This window comes from Pithys albifrons, chromosome 2 (assembly GCF_047495875.1).
Source record: "Pithys albifrons albifrons isolate INPA30051 chromosome 2, PitAlb_v1, whole genome shotgun sequence".
NCBI classification, from domain to species: Eukaryota; Metazoa; Chordata; class Aves; order Passeriformes; family Thamnophilidae; genus Pithys; species Pithys albifrons.
The window spans coordinates 24,406,519-24,430,721 of NC_092459.1; the positions used below are offsets into that span (position 1 = coordinate 24,406,519).

Consider the following 24,203-nt stretch of genomic DNA (forward strand, 5'->3'; position numbering starts at 1 on the left):
AACAGAGTTAAAAGGAGGGATGTAGGTTTATTAAAATCTTTTACAGACTGGCATGAAATATTACTTTTTCCAAGTTACATCAACTGCCAGAATTTGAAGTGCTTTATGAATCAAAAGCTTTTGAGGCTTACATCTTTCAGCATAACCCTTATTAACAAGAAATAGATGCTACAGTGCCCAATGAACACTTCAGCAGGTGCAGAGAAATTCTAAAACAGCAGTGACATGCCCTGTGCCTTTCAGCCTTTGCATCATGCTAACCCAAGAAGAACAAACAGGAATCCACAGTGCAAGCAGAGTATCTGAAGTTCTTAAGATGTCTTTGGTTATATCACATGCATTTATAACCATCAAAACTTTATATCATCTTAATTAAACATGGATGATTTTCAATATTACCATATTAGCATTATTATAAGTTTCAATTGATAATTTTTTCAGTAATCAAACTAAAAAATTCCCTTTCAACAGCAAAGTTGTGAAATCAGAAACAGGCATAAGTTATTCCCGGAGGTTTTTTTGAGGGGTTTGGAGGTTTTTAATCTACTGAAAGTCTTAGATAATTCTTCATAGTTTTTATTGGTTCCAGTCCTTTTTAGGATGAGGAAATAGCTGTACTCATTTTCAGCAGGATTCTAATTAAAATATGACAGGATTTACAGAGGAGTGTAATAATCAGGATTATTTTTGCCTGCAAATTTAAAAAAGAATAATTTCATATTAAAAGTAATAAGAATAATACAAATTTCTTGTAAATCTCCTTTCACTTAGAGATCTCAAAGATTAGAATGAAATTCAGCATTAGTCTCACCTTAGAGATGGGAGTCTTAGAATGTATTCACTGAAAATGATAAAGAAGAAACAAGTCAAACTCCATGTACTATTTACCTCAGATATTCACATAAGTATTAAGGTTTTCCATTTCTCTGGTCAGACTGTACAGTCCTTATTTGTTTATACAGCTAAAGACTAAACTGCAGCACCATTAAAGTTCTATACTTTACACGTTTCATTTTAAAAAACTTTCCTTGCTTATTCTGATATAATCCACTGATGCCCATCCAAGGACCAAAAAACACAAGGTGAACAAAAGATGAATGCACACCTGCAGACTGCTTAGCAGAATCCACCTGCAAACCAGCTTTTTTTTCTATCAGGTTTTCTTTCTTAACACCTCAAATTCTTGATGAAAACACTTTTCCTATTATTTATTCTCAACAGATTTTTTAAAAAATATATATTCTGAGATCAGCTTGTGAGGACACTGAAATTTCCTTGACATTCAGCAGATTGTTGGAGAAAAGAGATTTAAATTGAAACAGTTAAAAAATGCTCATTTTTGAAAAGGCACTTTTACCCTGAACTGAAATCCCACGTAGCTGCAATGACCCTGACCATCAAGGAAACAACTGCTTCACAAAAGCTGTATGTTTAGCCTACAGTGCAGCTGCAAGGCACAGAAAGGCAAATGTATTCCTGTTTTAATAAAACCTGAGAGAGGAAATACCAAACAGCAGCTACATTTATGCCTTCTAAAATAAGACCCAACACATCTCATACCTTAAGTTGAAACCCATGTCCTCACATGTCATGGAGGAACTGTTTTGCTCTCATGGCACTGCTTTGGTGGGTTAGGCAGATGTTCAGCCCTTATTAGGAGGCTCATGCACTAGGCAATATGGATCATAACAGATTTTACAGACTACTGAATTGCCCAGCATGCTTCAGCAAATCTGCTTGTCAGTATATGTTGCCTGCATATTGCCTGAAGGAGAAAACCATGCATCCAATGAACAAGAGTAGTCCCTTCCCAGAAGGTGTCAGGATATGAAGCTCTGTTTTGGCATGTGGAGCCCAATCATGCCACCTCCTGGTTAGGAATGGCCACTCTAGTCTACACAGGTATTCAATGCTTGGGAAGCTAACAGTTGACTGGAATTTTCTACTCAGGCGTCCAGGTATTCTGCCTTCTATTGGTACTGACTACAAATACTAAAAATTTTACAAATTCTTGAGTTTAAAAATATGTACTTATAGGCATTGAAGGAAAAAAGATGGACAATTAGAGCAAGTGCTCCCCTGAATGAATACAAAAATGAGACTACATATGACATAAATTTACTAGAAGAATTCCCAGGACAAATAAAAAATATTCTTCTTCCACGGAAAGCATTCACATTGCCGAAAGACAGCATACTTTGTGGATGAGGCCCTGGCCAACCCCATAAGCCTCAGCAAATGCCTTTGACCTTCCCTTAAACAGTTGGTACTAAATCCTGCTATTTGCACTGAATTGCACCTTAACCAGGTCCACCGATTCAAAAAGCACTATTTAAAGAGCAAAGCACCTTTTTTTTAGACAAGGGTATCAGAACCTAACCTTCACTTACTGCACTTATATGGCTGCCTCTTTGAAAAACAATTTACTGTGTTTCAAAGTACATGTTTTCTAAGATCACAGATCAAATGGTCCTACACTGCTTCAGCAAGCCTGCCTTTTATGACTAAAAAGTTGGGGATAATATAAACACAACAGTTGCTTTGTTACACCCTCCTAATATTTTACAGTATTTTGTTTTCCCTAAATCCAGTTATAACTCAGGATTTATCTGCATTACATTCTTCAAGGCAAAAAGCACTTCCTAGAGTTATGAACACATAACATGTTGTCACATCATGAAAAAAAAATTATCTTTAACAAAAACATAAAAAGCAAAATGCAGTCTGTTCTAACACCTGCAGTATTTTTTACCAGTTTTCATGATTACAAACCTATTGGCTATATCAGTCTATATACCATATTTGTATTACAAGAACTGCCTGGTAGCCCACTAATGGTAACAGAAAGATTCCCATTAACTGTAGTGACCTCTGAACAAAGTCTACAACACCCAGCACATCACTACTTTATAAAAATCATAACTATCTTGTATTCATATGGAGTTTGCACATTTTATTGAAAAAGCTCCAAATGATCAATATATAAATATAGTTTCTAATGAAATCAAGATATCCAAAATACATGCTCTAAATATTAGTGTGTTTCCTGAGTCAACCTACTGGTTATTTACACTGCATTTCTTGAGACAGCAAAGCAAACAATGATTAATACCACTATTTCGTGAACACAGATTTCTTCTCACCTGATGTAAACATCAGGGAAAAAAGAAAGAATAAGCAGAAAAGTGACTGTTCACAGATTAATATTAATGTATATATTTACATTAACATTTTACATTAATCTTTTTTTAATCCAAAGGCTTGTTTAGACAAGTAAATTAATATATTTGGAAGCATATTTTCACAAGCAGTTTTCAATGTAAAATTTGATATAAATTAAAAAGTATCAGAAGCCTGATTTTAGCAAGTCATAGGCTTGACCAACAGCCTTTCACATCTAGGGCTAAGAATACAATTATCATATACTATATTTCCAGGACAAATAATTGTTATATAGCAACCTTATTATTACTCCAGGCTTTTCATAGAAACATACATTTATGAATTAAAGCTGCTTTCCTCTAAAGAAAGCTAATGAATCTCCAGTAGTCCAAAGAAATTCAAAACCCACATAAGCCAATATGTTAGTTGAAATCCTGAATGTAAGACAAAACTAATTTGCATTACATCAACAGTTTTATACTAGCTAGAACAATTATTGCAGGCTTGTATGAAAGACTGGACTAATGCTCATAGAATGCAAAGGCTAATCTTTTGAATAATCATGTCTTGTCCTACAAGGAGCTTTATGATGCTGAGCTATAAGTCTAATTTCCACAACTTGGAGCTTTAACGAACTCATGCCATGCCACATGGAATGATCTAGAGACTTAACTCAAGATTAAAGGCCTGATTCTCAATGCCTTCAGAATGCCAACTGAAATTCTGAGGTCAATTGTACTGTCATTACAGAGAGAGAAATTAGCTACCTCATTACCCAAGTAATGCTGATATTTCCATGGGGAGAGATGCTCTTACTTTGGTCAGCTCTTTTCAATAGGTCTTTTTCCTTTATGTTTGTATTACAAAACACATAGCTGGCTTTAATAATACACAATGCAAGACATTCCAAAGCCACACAAAATAAATAAACACATATGCATATAATTTGCTTGTCCACAAAAGTATATAGACAATTAGTCGGCACTTTAGCTTATTAAACACAATGCTAATATAAAACAAGTTTTGAACTACCGAACAGTTCCAGCTGGTTCTAGCTTTCTATGTCACCCACACCTCCACAGCTACAGTCACACACTTATTTTTATATTCATGGTCACAGACATCTTACACAAAGCAATAAATATTTACATGCATGCAAAAGTAACACACTGAAGCAGCTCATTAGCTTCCAGGGTAGGAAGCAGCACCAGAACAGAGACACCCTCAGCTCTCCCTGGAGTTCTGGAGTGTGCTGATGTACAAGAAAAAGCTGGGTGCATAAGGCACTACTCGAGAACATGCTCTTCACTCTTGGCATTTGCCATTTGACCAAATATCAGGACAACTCCTGACTAGAAGCACTACAATCTTAGCTAAGAAAATAACTACCAGTAACCAATTTACAATAAAATCACTTAAAACTTTACATGAGACAGTGGGATTCTTTCAGCTCTTACAACAGTTTGGTACACAAAATAGTTCATTTGATACCAAAAAGCCCTTTCCAACAGATGAAGACTTGCCTTTCTGTAGAGTTCAACTAAAGATGTCTTTTGTTGTCCTTACTATAGTATCAGAGTAAGTATGTTCAATGAATTTTGGACAAGTTTGAAAAAACTTTATACAAACTGAAGCAAGTATCACCAACTACTCACAATTAACAAGTTCTTCTACTAGATGACCTCGAAATTATTTTTTCCATTTCTAATAGTACAACAGTCATGTAGGATCTACTTCTATACAAAACAGGTAATGTCCCAAAGGGAAATTAAGCCACTTGGTTAGTTATTTGCAGATGGGGTTCATCATCAGAAAAAACACAAATTCCCTACGTGATTTTTAGAGAAATTGTTTTATGCCTTCTCTCTTTGTATCTAAGCAGCACTCGCATCTTTTTCCTCACCTTTCTTTCTGTTGTTTGCTAAGTATGCAAATTCCCTGCCACAGTAAATGTCCCTTTTCATTGAGTTTTACCACACCCAGGTAAGGATTAAAGTAAATTACTTCTATTTATCCCTCAGTGGTGAGGGGTTAATAGCTAGTGATTCAAGTATACATCTGACACAGGTCAACGTGCAGGAAACACACCTACATATTAATACATAAGTAATTTGTTGGTTTTAACAGACGTTAAGCACATCAAAACCCACAAACAAAAAAACCCACAGAACAAAAATCAAGCAAACAAAAAAATTATTGCAGAAAAATGGGGCGGGGAGGAGTCTTATCTTTAGAAGTAAATCCACTATTGTAAATCAAAACCATTTTCCTGGAATGTTTATCATTTGTGTGCCCTTCTACTGTGTCACACAGCCGTGTCTCTGCTCAACCTCAGGTTCTAGTAACGAATATGAAATAACACAGCACTTTCAGGGTGAACGCTTGAGGCTCTGGACTCTGATGCAAAACCCTTCATATCTACATTCATGCATTTTATACAAAATGTACTCACAATCAGAAAAGCTTAAGACACCATGAAACTAACACCTGGCTGCTATTGCAATGGACATAGCTAATCGCACACATTGCACATTATGTTCTCAACAACAGAAATCCAGAGTATGGAAACACTGATTCTCATAGGCATAACCTAGAAATTCACTATTACAGAGATCCTTGTACCACAATCCCATGTTCTTCTGGCACCCAAAAAAAATTCTACCCATTCTGTACATTTATTTCCTATTTATACTCAACAGCAACCAGTGCATTAATTCTTGTCTCCTTAAGTATTTACACTCTTACCTTGTTGACTGTTTTAACAGCTATCATATGCTGGACTCTAAAATAAATCTCTAGAAAGCTTGACAGATGGTGTTGTGAGGGATAACGCCAGGTACCTGGTGTGAATCTGACATTAGCATTCTCTCAAACAACTCACCTTCATCTTTTAAAAAATCTGATGAAATGTACATAGCCATAGTTATCCCAAGAAGGAATGAGAAAACTATTAATTCACTCAATCACACATTTTCCCAAAATGCAATTTCGGCATGAACCGGACACCTAGAAACACCTATTTTATTATCTTTTTACTTTACTGTGCATGCTTTCGCTTTTGTCCTTCCTGCATTTTCCTCCTTTCCCAGGCACACATGCACACTCTCAGTGGATACTTCCCCCCTCTGGGAAAAGATCGAACTGCAAGGTGCAAAAAATACATCCCTCTAAGAAATAAGGACTTTGTTTATCGCATAATTATTACAAAAACAACTGTAAAAAGCGGCACGGCTGCCTCTTTAGCAGCTACGACGAAAGGGTACCAGATGTATCGGTATTCATACTGAATCTCCAAGCTATGAAACAGGGGCTCTCCTACAAAGCCTGGACTCAGTATCTTCACTCACAATCAATAGAACATGCATTAAGGAAAGACAATATAAAAACTGCTGACAGAGAAAGACACTTACTGCTAGCATGGTAAGTCTGAATTAGTTATGATTTCCCTTAAATCATAACAGAACTTGGGAAATTATTCCCTGCCTCTGAATGGGAGTTTGTTTGAACGTATGATTCTCACAGGGGCCCAACCATACATTGCTTTGACTTAGTCTCATTTAAGAGCTTGATAAGTTGTCTTGATTTAGGCATCATTCTTTACTACCACTTTTCAACATTTGGTTCCAAGTTTAACAGGGATGTTTAAAATTACTATTATGAAGCTCAGAAGAAAAACATGAATAAAGAGAACTTACTGGATTACACTTCTGCAAAAGTTGAAATTCTGTACCACAAGGCCTGCACTCAATCACTGTACTGAGCAGTTATTAAAAGAGAGACTAAATGATGAACTTTCTAAAGAACCTCCAGCTGAACTAGTCCGACTAAAGCAGAGTAAATTATACTGAATAACAAAACATTACAAGCAGCATGTTCTGGCCACCGTACAAAACCAAGAGAAAATCACCACGTCCTGGATAAAACACTGTCATAGAATTGATAAGCCATATCCAATCAATGCCTGACATCGCGCACTCAATAAAAACCGACGCCTTAACGGGCATAATACTATTACCACATAAACCTTATTACTACTTCAGCGCGGAAAAAGGAACACGACGAGTTTAACGAGACGCCAGTAGCATCTATTTTTGTTCAAGTGAGCCCGGCAAGCAGGGCAGCGCCCCCCGCAGAGGCAGAGCCGCTCACGGCGAGCGAGCCCCGGCGCTGGGGCGGGCAGGGCAGAGCAGCGCACATGGGGGTGGCTCTGCCGCCGGCCGGTCCCTGGTCCGGGCGGGCTCCGAGCCCCCCGCGGGCCGGGCTGGCTGCGCCACCGCCCACCCGGAGACTCCAGTTCGGCCGGGGCGCTCCACGGGGTCGGCGCTCGGCGGCCCTGGCCGGGGCCGCCGAGCGCCGACCCCGAGGAGCGCGCCGACGGGGGTTAGCGCGTAGCGGAGCCTCACCATCTTCCAGGAGGCGCATGGCGTGCACAAAGCAGGGGTCCAGGCTGTCCTTCTCGGCCATGAGCTCGGGCAGGTACTTGTCCTGCTCCATCGCAGCGGGCACGCCGGGGCCGGGCTGCGCTGCGCTGCGCGGGGAGTTGAAGTCTGCGCTCCGCGCTCCCTCGGCCGCTGCCGCTGCCACCGCCCCGGCCCCGCCTCCGCCTGCCCCGAGCGCCGCCGCCGCCGCCGCCGCCGCCGCGCGGGGCGGGCACGTGCGCGGGTCGCCGCCGCGCCGCCGCTGCTCCCGCGTCTTCGCACCCGCCACTTGCCCCCGCTCCCCCCCGCCCGCCCCCCGCGTTCCCGCCACTGAGCGGCGCGCGGACACCCCGCGACTTAAGTGCGGAGGCGGGACCGGCCGGGCGCGCCCGCGCCGCTCCCATTGGTGCCCGCGCCGCTCCCATTGGTGCCCGCGCCGCTCCCATTGGTGCCCGCGCCCGCAGGCGGACATTGGCAGCGCCATTGGCTGTCGCCAGGCGGGAGCCCCCCGGGGGCGGGGCGCGCGTGTCTGTGTCTCGGTGTGTGTGTGTGTGTGTGTGTGTGTGTGTGTGTGTGTGTGTGTGTCTGTGTCTGTGTCTGTGTCTGTGTCTCTGTGTCTGTGTGTGTCTGTGTCTGTGTGTGTCTGTGTCTGTGTGTCTCTGTCTCTGTGTGTCTGTGTCTGTGTGTCCGTCTATGTGTCTGTCTGTGTCTGTCAATGTGTGTCTCTGTGTGTCTATGCCTGTCTCTGTGTGAGTCTGTGTGTCTCTGTGTCTGTCTTTCTCTGTGTCTGTCTCTGTGTGTCTGTCTCTGTGTGAGCCTGTGTGTCTGTGTATCTCTGTGCGTGTCTGTGTGTATGTTTGTCTCTATCTTTGTGTGTGTCTGTCTGTGTCTGTCTGTGTGTGCCTGTGTTTCTATGTACGTGTCTGTGTCTGTGTGTGTCTCTATGTGTGTCTGTCTGTGTTTGTCTGTCTGCGTGTGCATGTGTCTGTATATCTATGTGTGCATGGGTGTCTGTATATCTGTCTCTGAATGTATGTTTGTGCAAGCCTGTGTGTGTCCATGTGTGTGTCTGTGTGTGTATGTCTGTGTGTGTGTGTGTCTTTGTGTCTCTGTGTATGTGTCTGTGTGTGTGTCTGTATGTGTGTGTCTTTGTGTGTCTGTCTGTGTGTCTGTATGTGTCTGTGTCTGTCTGTCTGTGTCTGTGCGTGTATATGTGCCTGTATGTGTGTGCCTGTGTTTCTATGTACATGTCTGTGTCTGTGTGTCTCTCTGTGTCTATGTGCATGTCTGTCTGTGTGTCAGTCTGTGTTTGTCTGTGTGTGTGTGCATGTGTGTCTGTGTGTCTATCTCTGAATGTATGCCTGTGTATGTCTGTGTCTGTGTGTCTGTGTCCATGTTTAAGAGGGCTTTTCTCCAATTTAGTCCTGCCACTAAAACCCACAATGCCACTTATTGCCCCTCCTCTCCCTCCCTCCCCTGCTATGCACTGGAGAGGAGAATTGGAGCCTCAAAATGTAAAGACCACAGGTTGAGATAAGAACAATTTACTGGAAACAGCAATGAGATAAGAAAAGGAACGGTAATAGTAACAATATTAATAACAAAAGTGTACAAGAGAGAGCTACGAGTGATTCTCATACAAAATGCTCAGAAGCAGTTCAGAATCCACCTCTGGGCCACACTTATTCAACTGGACAGATCCCCTTCCCTTTAGAAGAGATTCCCGTGCCTCTAGCCCTGGCAATCACCTCTGGGTGCCGGCCATGCCCCTTCCTGGCTACTGCAAAAATTAACCCTGTCCTGGCCGGAACCAGGACAGTTTATGTCTATCTTTCTGTGAGTGCCAGTATGTGCGAGTGTGTGTGGGGAGGTGTGTGCGCGCCCATGTGTGTCTGTGTGTCCGTACACAGCTGTGCGTGTGTGTGTGCCCTTGTGCCCATGTGTGTCTGTCTGTGCACAGCTCCATGTGTGTCTGTCTGTGCACAGCTCTATGTGTGTCTGTGCCCATGCGTGTCTATGCACAGCTGTGCGTTTTTGTGTGCCCATGTGCCTATGTGTGTCTGTGTGTCTGTGCACAGCTCTGTGTGTATGTGTGCCCATGTGTGTCTGTGTCTCTGTGCATAGCTCCGTGTGTGTGGGGGGGCAGGTGTGCCTGTGTCCGTCTGTGTGTCCACCTGTGTGTCCACCTGTTTGTGTGTCCGTGCCCCTATTTCTGTGCAGCAGGAGTGGGAGCGCGTGTGCTTTGCGTGTGTGTCCGTGGGTGCCTATGCGTGTCCGTGTGACTGTGTACGACTGTACCTGTGTGTGCGTGACACCGCGTGCGTGAGTGGGGTGTGCGGTCGAGGCTGCTCTGTGGTGCTTTGTGCGAGTCCGACTGTCGCGGCTGTGCCCGAGAACGCGCGTGTGCGTGCCGGTGTCTCTGCGCCGGCCCTGGTTCCGCACGCCGGCTCTCTCTGTCGGTGGGCGGCCGTGCGCGCCCTACAGCCGGCCGGGCACTTGTGTCCGTGTCCGTGTCCGTGTCCGTGTTCATGTGCATGTCCACGCCCGCCCCGTGTCTCGGGCTGTCCCCGCCGTGCCTGCGCGCCTGCTTCTGCCCCGCCCACTGCCCCGCCCCGCCCCGCCCCTCCCTGCCCGCCAGGCGCTGTCCGCGGTGCTGAGACCGCTGAGGCGGAGGCGCTGCCCGGCCCTGCCCGGCGCTGTCCGGCTCTGCCTGGTGCTGCGCGGCCCCTCCCGGCCCTTCCCAGCACTGCCTGGCGCTGCCGGCTTCCCTCCCGACCCAGCGTTCCGCGCTGCCCGTGGTGCCCTCCCCGAACTCCCTGCGGCCCGCCGGGGCCCGGGAAGTGTTCCGCCGAGCCGTGCCGCGCGGGCGGCGTGTCCGCGGCGGAGCTGCCAGGCAGCGTGTGCCCTGCGGGTGTGATCGAGAGCAACCCCAGCACCGCGGCCCGCACGGCGCACGGGAATGCCGTGGTGCAGAGCACACAGGAATGCCTGCCCGCGGTGCGGAGCGCACAGGAATGTCTGCCCGCGGTGCGGAGCGCACAGGAATGCCTGCCCGCGGGACGGGGCGCACGGGAGTGCCGGCCCAGGCTGCGGGGCTCACGGGAATGTCTGCCCGCGGTGCGGGGCGCGTGGGACTGCCGGCCCGCGGGGCGCACGGAAATGCCTGCCCGCGACTGGGAGGCGCATGGGAGGGAGCGCAGGAGCAGCCTGGCTGTCCCGCGGGGAAGGGGCTATAGCTGGCCGGGAATGCCGGGCTGTAGCTCCCAACGGCCACCGACAGAACTGGAGCTATTTAAAGTGTCTACAGCCGGGGTAAATAAAATTGATTTTAATTAGAATTTGTGCAGTCCCGTGGTGTAATGGAGAGCACTCTGGACTCCGAATCTCAAGGTCATGAGTTCGAGGCTCAGTGGGGACAAGCCCCAGGCAGTTCAATGCCTCCCTGTCATCCGATCCCCTCAGACCTCGGGTGCTAAGCAGGGTCAGCCCCGGTTAGTACCAGGTGCTGTAGACAATCCTGAGGATTTCCCTGTCACTGTTCAAGCTCACTCGGCCCTGGCAAATGCACCTTAGGACTTAAACAGTGGGGCCAGTTCTGCACACGCTGTGCCTCACCTAAAAAAATCCACTGTGCAGGCTGGAAGGGCTCACCCATGTGGGGAGAGCCCTTCCCAAATCTTCGTTCGTGAAGTTTGGCCATACATACAATTAGAATTTAGCTTTAAGTATACAATAAGTAGAGATTATATTTATCCGAGATATGCCCCCAACAGACAATTTAGTAATGTGTTTTGATTTTAGACAGTAAGAAAAAGATGTCTCACATCTTAAGCCACTAAAATTCTGCTTGTGGGACCTCAAGAGCAAACAGTGTATGGCACAGCATGCACTCAATCCCTACGTGCTCGATCCCTACGTGAAATTCTTAGTATGCACCCATTAAATGGACTAGACAGTTGTTGCAATAATACATTTGCAAATGGCCTACTACTATTCATCTCAAGATTCTTTTGTTACTCTGTTTGGATTTTATTTGTTTGACTAGTGTTGGTTTTGGTTTTGCTTTGATTGTTGTAGGTTTGAAGAGAAGGAAGGAGTGAAGAAAGCTAAAAATTAAGGCAAAACCTCTACAATGGTATCCACAAGGTTTTGAATGCATTGTACAACTATAACATAAAAGTCTGTGATTTTTTCAAAACCCTAAGATCTTGCAGGCAACATTTAGGCAATTTCTACTCACTGTGAAGATAATTGAGGGTCTGCATGTATTTATAAAAACATATGAGGAATGCCAGTGACCGATGTATTATTACACTGCAGTATTTCCAGAAGCGATGGGTAAAATACCTGTGAACCAACTTTCCTGCTGAGAAAGAATAGGAGCAGGAAAACAGTTGATTTCAGCAAAGTTTTGAAACCCTGAAGAAGCAGAGAAGATTGATAGCAGAATTAAAGGTTTAATTGATGTCAATGAGCTTTTACTACACATTGTATATGGGCATAAAGGGAAGACATAAGTCTTCCTTTTAAAGAAACAAAACAACAGACAAATAAAACAAAAAGAAGCATAGAACTAAGACAGTTTATTAATAATTTACCCAGATTCAATTTACCACATGAATAGTTCTTCTTTCCTGTTTAACAGCATAGCAAAAAATGGTGCTCTTTGCAACACAGCTCAGGACTGTCTTGTCCGAGAGATCACCTGTGTCATCAGATTGTACTTCTGCACCTCTGTTTATCAGAATATTTCAGACCGGTGCCCCTCATTTCAAGGAGAGAGAAGACTGGTGATAAGCTGTGTTCTCTTAAAGCACCTTCAAGATGAACCTAAGCTGACCCCACTCAGAAGCAATCCTGGTCTGGTAGCTTTCAAAACACACCATATAGTCATGTATATGGAAAATCAGTTTTGGGGGCTTTCCATCTGGGATGCTAGAAGAATAGTGTTATTTTAGTCTGTCTATTTGTACTTAACCTACTTAGATTGTAGGAAGCTTTGATTTAAACACCTTTAAGGTTATTAAACATTGAGAAGAGCTACATTCATTAGACTAATTTTTTTATGGTCAAAGAAATAGCAGGTTTGTGTGCACATCTTGACAACAGGTAAGAAAGTAGACAGAAACAAGTTTCCTGTAAGTTCATTTTTCAAAAGTTATAATTTTAAATTGACTTTCAGTGATACTTAGATTGCAAAGCCATTGGGATACTTTTTTTGAATTTTACCTTATACCTCATTAATAAAAAAAAGAGGCATTAAAATCTGTCAGACAGGAAATATAGACCTCTAATGTCATCAAGCATGACTCCATTGCTAGTTGGAGATCAATTTTTTTCATAGCTACTAAAAACCAAAGACACATTTTACAACTCTTTAGTTTGAAGTGTCAAGCCAAATTAAAGTTTATCTGTACTATATTTTATTGCTACATCTGATATTGAAGTGAATCACAGCATACTACATTGTAAGTTATTGGAAGATAGAACAGGTAACAATCATTGCATATTTTTGCCTGTGTCATCTAAATACACATGTATTTTCAGGTAGCACTGAAGTAAAAAGGCAGTGGAAGCAAAAAATTGCAGGAAGCCTCCAAACTTCGCAAATTCTTATTCAAAAATTATTAAATCTTTTGAGAATATGCAGTAGAATGAATGGTCAGTGTAAGCACAACAACAAAGAATTACCCTTCTGACACGTCATGATGAAGTTGATACATGAATTTAAATTAGTAGTTACCTATGTGTATGTGAGTAAACCTAGGACTTCATGCACTAAAAATCAAATTAGTCATAAGTTTTCAGCTTCAGAAGATCAATTTGCTTTCAAATTTCCTCACTGTTTCGCTTGGGTAAAGGTTACCTGTTTCCTGCACTAACTGCAGATGAGTATTAAAAAAAATATAGACTTTCTCCTGTGATCTAAGTAACCATCTCCTTCCCTGAAAGTAGAATTACAATTGAAAATATAGGGAATAAAAAAGCAGCAATACATGTGCAAGAAAGAGGGAATGGCCCACCTCCTTTACTTCAATTTATTTAATTCTTTCTTGAGATACTCTCTGTACCCAGGCTCCATCTACTGTCTGCATACTGACCTGTGAATACCAGTCCTTGGACCTTGCGGCATCATGGTTTGATTATGGGCACCTGAACATGCACAGGCCATCAATATGAAGCTTGTTTCCATGTAACAGCACTGACATGATGTACTGGGCTTTTGCCAACAGTGGGTCCCGCTGGAACTGGCTATGCCCTTTCCCTAAGAGACCAGCCCTGCAGCCCCCCAGCTGCCAACAGCTTGGCATGTAATCCAGAAGGTAACCGTGTATCAGCAAGTATACGAATTAATGCAGGTCACCTTTGGACCATGACAGGCATGGCAAAAGACCCAGTCATATGATCCAACATGCATAGGGTTGATCTCTGTGGTAAGTCCTTGATTTCAGCAGAGTATTGGTCTCTCCACTCATATAACTGAATAAATACTGATGTTCTTCAATAGAGACAATTAATACAGACTAGGCTTTAATCTATATAAATCATATAAATCAACTTCAGTTAAAAAATAGATCAGTACTTACTTATTTTCTTTCAAGACATTAAATAGTTTCACATACTTAGTGAGCCTAAGACTCAAGAAGAGTTCAGTGCAAGTTCCTGGTGTACAACAAATGCTGGCTGTCCTGGGTTGAGCTGGCAAAATGCCAGCTGTCCAGGACAGGGTGAAAAGGGTTCTTCCTCCCCCCAACCAGCTAAGGGAAGAGAAGAGGGAGAGGGAAAAAAAAACTTTTAAAACCAGGTTTCTGCTGAAATTAACTACATGTATTTATACAGAGAAGAGAAAACTAAGAGAGAACTACAATATAACACACACTTACACAAGTTATTTATATATAACAAGGAATAATTTCTCACTTCCCAATTAATACAAAGCCCATAACTCTAAATTCACAAGCACTCCAAAAGACACTCAGCAAGAAAGAGAATGTATAACAACAAAATATTTCTACTTCCCTGAATGTAAACAACATGCAAGCACAGGCAACAGGAGCAGGGCCCAGCATAGTAGAGGAGCTGCTAGATGTCCTCCTCTTAGTGCAGCCATGATGGAACTAACCAAGCCACTCCCACACACTGGATTTTACACCCTTTGAGATGATGTAGTATGGTATGGAGTACAATATTATTGGCTGGAAGAAGTCAGCTGTTAGCTAGCTCAGCTCAGCTTAAATCAGCTGACAATCCTAGGCCTTGCTGAACTTTAAAACTTAAGTTTAGGCCTACCTGGCTAAACCCATAACACTGGCTTATGCTATAACATGATTTATGACAACCACATTTCAAGTTCTTAGTTCATCAAAACACATCAAATAAAATTATGTATGTTACAGCTCTATTTTATATTATCATTCTTGAGATGCCATAAAGAAGAAGTAACTGAAAATGTGGCTCAGTAAATGCCATGGAACATAGCATATCTTCACTGAGAGATCTTGTTTTTCACTAATTTGAGATAATTTTAAAAAAATTAATAAAGGAAAAAATAACAACTGAACACAGAAAAAAATGCTTAAATATAAATGAACAGCAAAGAATAAAATGCAGTCTAGAATATATGTTCTTTCTTCCCTGTGATGCTAATAAAACTGACACAGAAGGTGTGACTATTATATTATTTTCTCCTCTCCACATGGAAGTAAACACCAGATCTTATATTTTGCTTGCCCATATTTGAAGTTCTACCTCTTCTGTTCCTTCTGACCTCTATATTATAGCTTATGCATTGCAGGTAGCTCAAACACACTCAGAAAAATCTGTGATCATAGCACAGTCTCCACTTAATCTGTTTTTTCTAACCTTACTACAATGAGTAAGACTGAATTTCCCTTTCAACCTTATCTCCAAGATTTAGAGCTGTTCCACTTCTTATAAAACTTTCATTTACATGACTTTCTAATTTACCTTTGCACATGATGCAAATATAATTCCTTTTGTACCTTTCTTTTACTTCTTCCCTTTCTTTTTATTTTCACCTTGCTTTCCCTATATGCAAGTCTTCCTTTAATACAAATTTCTCCCTTGAAGGATAACAACAACAAGAAGAAAAACTAATGGATGAACTAGGGTACAAAGAAGGTGATATGTCATTTAGGATAATTAAGTTACAGTTTCTGAATTCCTAGGGTTCCTCCTTGAGCTAATTCTTCAGTTCAAAGTTAAGCCCCAGTTATTCACCACAGCAAAGTAGAGAAGTTGGTTGTCTCACCTAGCTTTAGGCATGCAAAAGTCATGTGTCTAAGTGTAGTGCAGTCATCACAGACACCATTTACAGTCTGGAGATTGAAAAAGGCTCTTCCAGCAGTTTATTTGCCCAAACTGCAAGTACCTGTCTTTGGCTGAGATGTGTCATCCCATGAAAAATCTGATTTCCCTCCACTGTATATAAAGTCAGTAACTAGATTAGATGTAAGCATCTGTCTTGCATGTGACAACATTAGTACAAATGAATTCCAATAGATTTCAGTAGTCTATGGCAATAAAGAGTACTGAGGATTTTGCCATTATATAACAGATGATGGAAGGGAAAAATAAGTCTTTCAAAAAGAATGTGTGATTTACATGACAAAACATATTCTACTTCAGGCATAGAAAAGTGGAAAAACAGACCATGCTGAAAATAAAAGAATTTATTTGAGAAGAAAAGATGAGAGAAGCATACATGTAAGTTTAAGCTTATCTAAGATATAAGTAAATGTACAAATGTACAAAGAAAATATTACATCTAAATGAGAATAAAATTGTTTAGGGGATGAAAAGGATATAAACTAGAACTAAGGAGATTATATTGCATGTAGGAAATTCATATTGAATGTAACAATCTACTTTTACCATTTCATTTAGAAAGCGAATTTTCATCAGAAGTAGAATACAAAGAAAGGGAAGCTTGTAAGTATGTGCACAAGGAAGCTGGTAATATAACAGTTCTGTTTTTCTGTGGATTTCTTTTGCTTTGTTCTGGGGATTTGGTAGGGTTTTTTTGATTGATTTGTTTAGGGGTTGGGGTTTTTTTGTTTTGCTTTTGTTTGGAGGTTTTCCTTTGTTTTTTTAAAATACATTTGTAGATTTTTATCCAGTTTGTTTTCAGTCCAAGTTTTGTTCAGAGAATATTTATCTGTAATTGATTAATTAGCAGCCTGATTTTGTTACCTTTGCTTCTTTCAGAAAGATACAATGAAGTCAACTGTCTGATCAGAATTAGTTTATTGATCAGGTACACAAAGCCCATAGCCAGACAACAAGATAAAAACCCACTTTGTTAATCCATTGGTCTATTGCAAAGTTGCAACAACTGAAACTGAGCAAATTCAGCATAGAATTTATCACATACTTATTTATGCGTTTTCAGTATAGCTCTATGAAATTTAGCCAGTTCCCACTTACTTATCAGGACTGTAGAAGTACACAAAGAAAAACCTGGACAAATCACTCATGGATGCTATTCATCTGGCAATCTTGAAATGAAATATATAAAATTACAGGACATACAAATCATCACCAAATTAGAACAAAGAAGAAAATTCTCCATTAAACATATTTTAAGATACTTGACCATATTAAAAGGTCAGAAACAGTTCAACCAACTCTCCAAACAATAGTCAAGCATTATGGCAAAATAAAATGTGAAAAAAGCTTTGACACTATACAATATCTTTATCAATTTATATATGCTTAAGTAAAAAGTGTGTAATACTAACAACTCGACAGTTTAAGAAAAATGCAACATGCTAAACACAGGATTGGAAGTCGCTACACTCCAGGCCCTTTGAAGAAAGAACCTTTGGATCATTAAAAACCCGAAATATCTCCAGTTTCTTTATAAAGAATTATTTTAGGCAGAACATTTCAGTAAGAACCTAAAACTTAAGAATCCATTATATGTCTAATTTAGGATAGCATACTAGCAGTATGAAATGAAACAAACCAAACCAAACCAAAATAAAAACGGTGGAAATATCTCCTTTTGGCAATGTATATTCTAGTTCAGGAGATGGCTGTGAAGTGATACTTATCCCACTTGTAAAGACTTGTCCATTTTTAAAGAAGTTACAGAATCAATACTTCACATATGTTTAAGTTTTACTGGATCATAGCACAAACACTTTCAGGAAAAGTCACTGAATGATTTTAAGGCTCTTAACACCATACAAAAGAAGGTCTTTAGAAGACAGAAAATAATATGAAAATCATGTTGGCATTTTATTAGCTATAAACCATGGTGTGGTAGTTTTAGCTAGGCCTCAAATTAGCAGGCTCAGAGAATCTATGTAGATTAGGAGAGACAGGTATCACCTGACTTAAGCAAACAAAGAAATGTTTCATACCAGATTGCGCAAACCTGAGATAGGTAGGAGACGTTTCTCAGTTCCACCATGTCTGCAGTGGGGGCAGGACGTGCTGCTGCTGTCCTGCTGTGCTGAGTGTTGCTCCTGTCGCGGCTACATCGGATTTTGTTTTAGTTTCAAAGAAGTAGAAACATTTTATTGTTATGTTCTCTCTTTTGCCTTGCTTGGTGTCTTTTAAAGTATTTTATGAATCTAGAGTAATGAAATCTGTTTTCACTAAGAGGTAGAAAATTATTGTTATATCTAACTTGTGTAAGTGTGTGTTATATTGTAGTTTTCTTTTAATTTTCTCTTTTCTGTATAAATACATGTAGTTCGTTTAAGCATAAACCTAGTTTGAGTTTCCAGAGGATTTTTTGTCTTTCTGCCTTTTCTCAGCAGGGTGGGGGGGAAGGAAGCTCTAACCCTCTGTGTTGGGCAGTTGGCATTTTGCCAGCTCAACCCAAGACACATGGGCAAATGTTATAAATTATTTCACAATTTATTTGATCAAAACTGAGCATATCTGAATGTAATTTTTTAATGTGTAACAAGAGATAAAGATATTTCCAGTTTACCAGAATAAAGAACTAAACCAGCTTTTTGAGTCTGATTTTCTCAGAGAACAAGTACTTTCAAATTACCAGTTTCTCATTTTGGTAAGAGCACTTTGGCTCCTAAAATATCTGTAGTTTACAATAAGCATTCTCATCCATAAGATTTAGAAAATCCAATATGAACCCAAATTTTAAAACCTTCATATCTTGAGTAGTTTCTAAACTTTCAAAACTTACCCTTTCTCCTTTCTTCTTATTGTTAGCAATGGAATTTAATGATTCCACCAGTTTCTTTTTGAAGAAGTTGACAGTATTTTGTTGTACTTCTAACAGGTCTCTTAGAGATGTGAATAATAGAGAAGGTCAGAAAAATCAACAGAGAGGAAATTTAAAAACCAGGAAAACATTTAGAAAGTTTGTGGGGGAAAAATATGTTTCCAGCTCCAGTAAGAGTAAATAAAGTAATAAAAATGAAAATGTTAAAAGTTCAGCAAATGTTGTTAAATCTGCTCCTAATGATGCAGTTTATTTGCTGTTTGTGCCAGAACAAATGGATTTGTTTTATTTCAGGATTTGGGCTGTATTAGTCTCAACTATTGCAAAGCTCAGTTCAACCCTGGAGCAAATAAATGGATGATGAGTCATTCTTTTTCTGAGTAGAGTATTAAGTGCAGTCTCATCTTGCATTTATTTAATTTTCCAAATAAGTAATTCCAAAGCTCTAGGAAATAATTCCTTGATTATATAATTTCTTCCAAAGTGGATGAAATTTAAGGACAGAGTATACCACTGTTACCTATGTTTAAGCATTGTCCCGTTTCAGTCAGTATCACACTTTTTAATGATTGAACAAAACTACAGCCTTCTGATCTTCATTTTATAGGATTTTGTTCTATTATTTAAAACTTTAACATCTCAAGGGCAGTTGAAGCTTACAGATTTACAAAAAAAATTACTAGTTACTATGCATTTCTATAAATTTAGTGTACCATACACAGATGGGAAATCAGAAGCTGGTAAAAAAAAAAAAAACTTGTGGGAAATCTATAATGCAATGATATTTTCCAAACTATACTACCTAAAAGCACCTAAAGTGTAATTACATTAATTTTTTATTTTTAAAATACAAAACCTGATGGATTTGAAGACATGTATTTGAAAATAATTTTTAAATAAATTATGCAAAACTATTTCTCTATGCCTCTATATTTTCAATTTACTTTTTCATCCTTATATATCTTATTTTAAACATAACTTGCTCATGACAATGCAATGAAACATGAATATTTTAAATACAAAATGGACATCTATTGAGGACCTTTGGAATCATTTCCCAGAACAGTCTGCCCACACCCTCAAAGACCTGTGCAAGCACAAAGTGACTGAAATATTTACGATGTTAATTGAATCCCATAATGTTTCCAAAAGTTCTCTCATTAAGTCCACTAAAAATAGAAAAATAAATTGTCATTAATTCAGTTTTTAAAATATCAAGAGGTGTTTTTTTTTATCCTTGACTGAATGTCCATTGGTTTTAATATTAATATTGTCATTGACAATGGACTTTGACTCAGGTACAAGGACATAGCAGCAGATGTACTCCAATCTGCTGGAATTGCTGTCATGCTTTCCACCAGCACTGCCTTCCACTGACTCTGGGTGAAGGTCTAGTTTTGTGTGCTGGTCTTTAAAATTGAAGGTGGATGTTTATTTCTCTGTCATAGAAAAGGAAATAGACCTTTTCCTCTTTGGGCAGACTTATTTACCCAATTACTTTTGGGAACTTAAATCTTTCTCTAAATAAAATGTTGATGCATCCGACTATGTCAGGTTGATCATTTGATTAATTTATATTCCAAGTAATTCAGAACAATTTCCATTGCACTCATCCTTTTCCTTTTTCAGTTATATAACTTTCAATTTATGAATCAGATGACCCAAGGGTCATGCTGTTTGTCATCTTGACTAGTGACTTTTAAAAACAGTTCCATGTGTCTTCCTATCTGGTTTGCATGGCCAGTTTTTGATAGTGGGGTGGGCTATATGGGTGGCTTCTCTTAGAAACTGCCAGAAACTTCCTCCTTGTCTGACAGAGCCAGTGCCAGCTGGCTCCAAGACAGATCCACCGCTGGCCAAGCCCAAGCTAATCAACAACAGTGGTAACAACTCTGCGATAACATATTTAAGGGGGGGGGAGGGGGGGGGGGCAGGGGGGAAAGTGAATTATTTGTACTGATGTGATTGCAGCCAGAGAAGACAGGAGTGAGAATATGTGAGAGGAACAGCCTTGCAGACACCAAGGTCAGTGTAGAAGTAGAAGGAGCAGGTGCTCTGGGCACTGAAGCAAAGAATCCCCTGCAGCCCCTGGTGAAGACCATGGTGGGGCAGGTTGTTCCCCTGCAGCCCATGGAGGTTCCCAGTGGAGACTCATTCACAGTTCATGGAGGAGCCCCATGCTGCAGTGGGTGGATGCCCACTGAAGAAGGCTATGACCCTGTGGTAAGCCCACTCTGGAGCAGGCTCCTGGCAGGCCCTGTGACTCTGCGGAGAGAGGAGCCCATGCTGGAGCAGGTTTGCTGGCGGGACTTGTGACCTCATGGGGGACCCACACTAGAGCAGTCTGTGAAGAACTGTAGCCCATGGGAAGGACTTCCATCCTCACATAGAGAACTGTCTCTCATGGGAGGTATCCCAGGCTGGAGCAGGGGAAGGACTCTCCCTGAGGAGGAAGTAGCAGCAGAAACAATGTGATAAACTGAACATGACGCCCATTCTCTCCCTCCCTGCACCACTCAGGGGCAGAAAGTAGAGAATCGGTAATGGAGTTAAACCCAGGAAAAGGGGATGAGGAAAGGGAAGGTGTTTTTAGTATTTTTTTTGTTTCTCATTATCCTGCTCTGATTTTGACCAGTAGTAAATTGATAAACTGATTTACCTAAGTCAACTTAAACCTTAAAAGAAATTTCTCACTTGAAAATAGTGGATTTTTTCAAATTCTGTTAACCTCATCAGGTTCCCTGATCCTGTGAATTGATTTTATCTGGTTGCCTTCTGACCTTTCACAAGAATTTATGCTGGTTTGACACAAAGGGAAAGCATAAGTAGCAATTGTAACTATCAATTACCCAACTCTGACTTCATCTGTTCCACCAAAGTTCTTTGCAATTTTCCAACAGTCCTATGGGGTCTTTCAGTATTGCAGAAATTCAGATTGATCCCACTACATGGTGGGCAAAGTTGTTTTTTTACATCAGTAACTTGGTAAATGTTAGATTTGACATGTGTTGTTATTATTTTAATAAAGTCTCTGTAAAATGGAGGAAGAGAGGTTCAGACTGGAGTGAGAGAAGAGCTGGGACTCATGTGAGTTGTTCTCTACAGCTTCATCTGAACTCTTCATGTGTACCAGCATTCTGCTCTGTGCTTGTGTGTGCTAAAGGCTGGTCAGGGACTGGATATTCAGTTTTGACAGAAGGAATAAGAAATTCCAGGGTGGGAGGAGTAGAAAATAGACTTTACTCAAAATCTCTTCATACACACTGGGGAAAAGGTAAATAAGTAATGGCCCAGAAAACAACAGGTATAATCTTGGTCTTGTGGATCTTCCTTTGAATGCTTGACATTTTTTTCCCCCTCAGTCTATGCTTTGCTTCAGGCTTAAGAAGAAATTGGTTTCATTTAAGAAGCAGCTAGTCTGACTATGCTATTCTTTTTACTTCCTCAGATACTATTAGTTTAGTGAATTGCTATATGAAGTTGATGCCCAGCTAAAAAAGAAATTCAATAACTGCATTTATGCCAAAATAATTTCTTGCAGTGTCAGATAAAAACAATCCAATTAAAAAGTAAAAAGGAATTATCTGGTACCTCATGAGTCAAAACTGATAAAAAAAAGGTTTGTAGTTAAAAAGATGCCACAACAAGAAAAAGACCAGTGTCCTAGGCCATAAAATTTCACTCTTCAGAGATTAAAGCAGTCCCTTCTTCACAGATATCCTATAGGCATTCAGGTCTAGTCTGTGAAAAAAAAAAGTTAAAAAATATCTGTGTTCCTTTCCTTGTTAAGCTCTGCCTTGGGTTCTGTCATTTTAACTTTTTTTAATGGGTCTCCTAGGAACAGTGTATATGCTACCAAGACATAAGCATACACAGGATCCCCCATGTTTCTTCAATGCTTATAGCCATCACTGATATTCAGTGGCTTTGAAGCCTAGCAAAGACTGCCCTGGGTCTGTCCTAAATATGATTTTCTTTATTCTTCCACTGGGTGCTGAAAGCCAAAATTATTCACATGTAGTTTTACTGCATTTGTATTCAAATAGTTCTGTAAGACCTTTCCATCTGCCAATGCTTGCAGTAGCAGTGAGAGCTATCCCTAATGCTTGGCAGATATACTTCTATTTAAGAGGGGGAAACTGAGTACAAATCATGTATCAGTGGCCTCAACATGATTGAGAGCCCCCGGTTTCTGCAAACAAACTCTAGTTCCAAGAATACTCCTAATGTAGGTACCTCTGTTGGAAACACTACCATGACACTGCAAACCTGCTACCACAGCAATTTGACAGCTCACTCTACTTCCAATGCTGCAGGTCAGTTTAGAAGAATGACTCATTTCTGCAAAAACACAGATTCTTTGAACTGAAGATTTTCAGCCCCTTGCACAGCTCTGTGACAGCCTATCTCCTCATTGAAATTCTGAAGTCATGGTTGATCACACATTCAAGATGATAAGAGTCTACCCTGCGGAGCAGAACTGCTTCACTCAGAAGTCTTTCTGTTAGCTCCTGTCAGAGAGCTAGCATTAACGTGTCCTAAGATCCTTGTCAAGGCAAAAGCACGCTTTATCTGAAGAATATTATGTTGGTGGAGGTGAATGGAGACAATCATACTTCAGTCACTAAAATGTGATTAAGGAGATTAACCTATAGGTAAAAGCAATTTTTAAATTTAATCTGTAGGTAGTGAGACATTTTTAAGTACCTGAACTCAAAACCAAGACAATAGTTAAACTGCAGGGATACTGCCAAGTTCTTTAAGTTTCTGAGAAAGATGTCAAACATCTGTTAAGAAGGAAATAAGCTTTAAGCCTGTGAGGACTGGGAGAGAAGTAAAGGATGCACTGCCTGTCTCATAAAGAACAAATTATCCTACTCCTGGCTAAAAAGGATGAATCTTTAAAACAATCAATATTTGGTATCTAAAATACATAATTTTCCTGGGTTTAAGCCCTTTAGGGTGGATTAAACCTACATTTCTCTCTGACCTGTACATCTTGCTGTCCTGGGCCTGGATACTATTGTTTAGTAGGTGAATTCCTATCAGATTTTGATCTGATACAGATGCAGGATGCAGCAGGGGCAGGCTACTGGCCCCAGGAACTGTGAAGCACTCGTATGTGCCATAATCTCATCAGGGTTTATGAAGTAGGTATTAAAGCAAAAGTGAGAGAAGTTTTTATTTCTGATTGTTTCTTTTATAAACTGAAGTAACTACTTTTTCATATAAATATGACAGGACAACTGGTCTGATTTTGAAAATCTAGAGTTCTCTCACAGCCCTGCTTTTCTACCACATGAAGAATGCCCTCAGGGTATTGGAAAGTTTAATAATAAACCTTAGTGACATCTAATATTGTAATAAAGTAGGAGATCACCAGATTAGTTTGAGCAATATCA

The 24,203-nt window shown here is 40.6% G+C and overlaps 1 protein-coding gene across 2 annotated transcripts in view; it reads right to left on the reverse strand.

Moving 5' to 3' along the window:
• KHDRBS2 (KH RNA binding domain containing, signal transduction associated 2) overlaps positions 1-7,710 on the reverse strand; it is a 342,766-nt gene extending 335,056 nt beyond the window's left edge. For both annotated transcript variants that reach the window (XR_011697020.1, XM_071547825.1), the window contains exon 1: positions 7,566-7,710. Coding sequence is in view for 1 of the 2 variants with exons in the window: in XM_071547825.1 (XP_071403926.1) it covers positions 7,566-7,656 (91 nt within the window). In the remaining variant the exon portion in view is untranslated. The remainder of the gene's footprint in view (positions 1-7,565) is intronic.
• Positions 7,711-24,203: the final 16,493 nt, after the last annotated feature.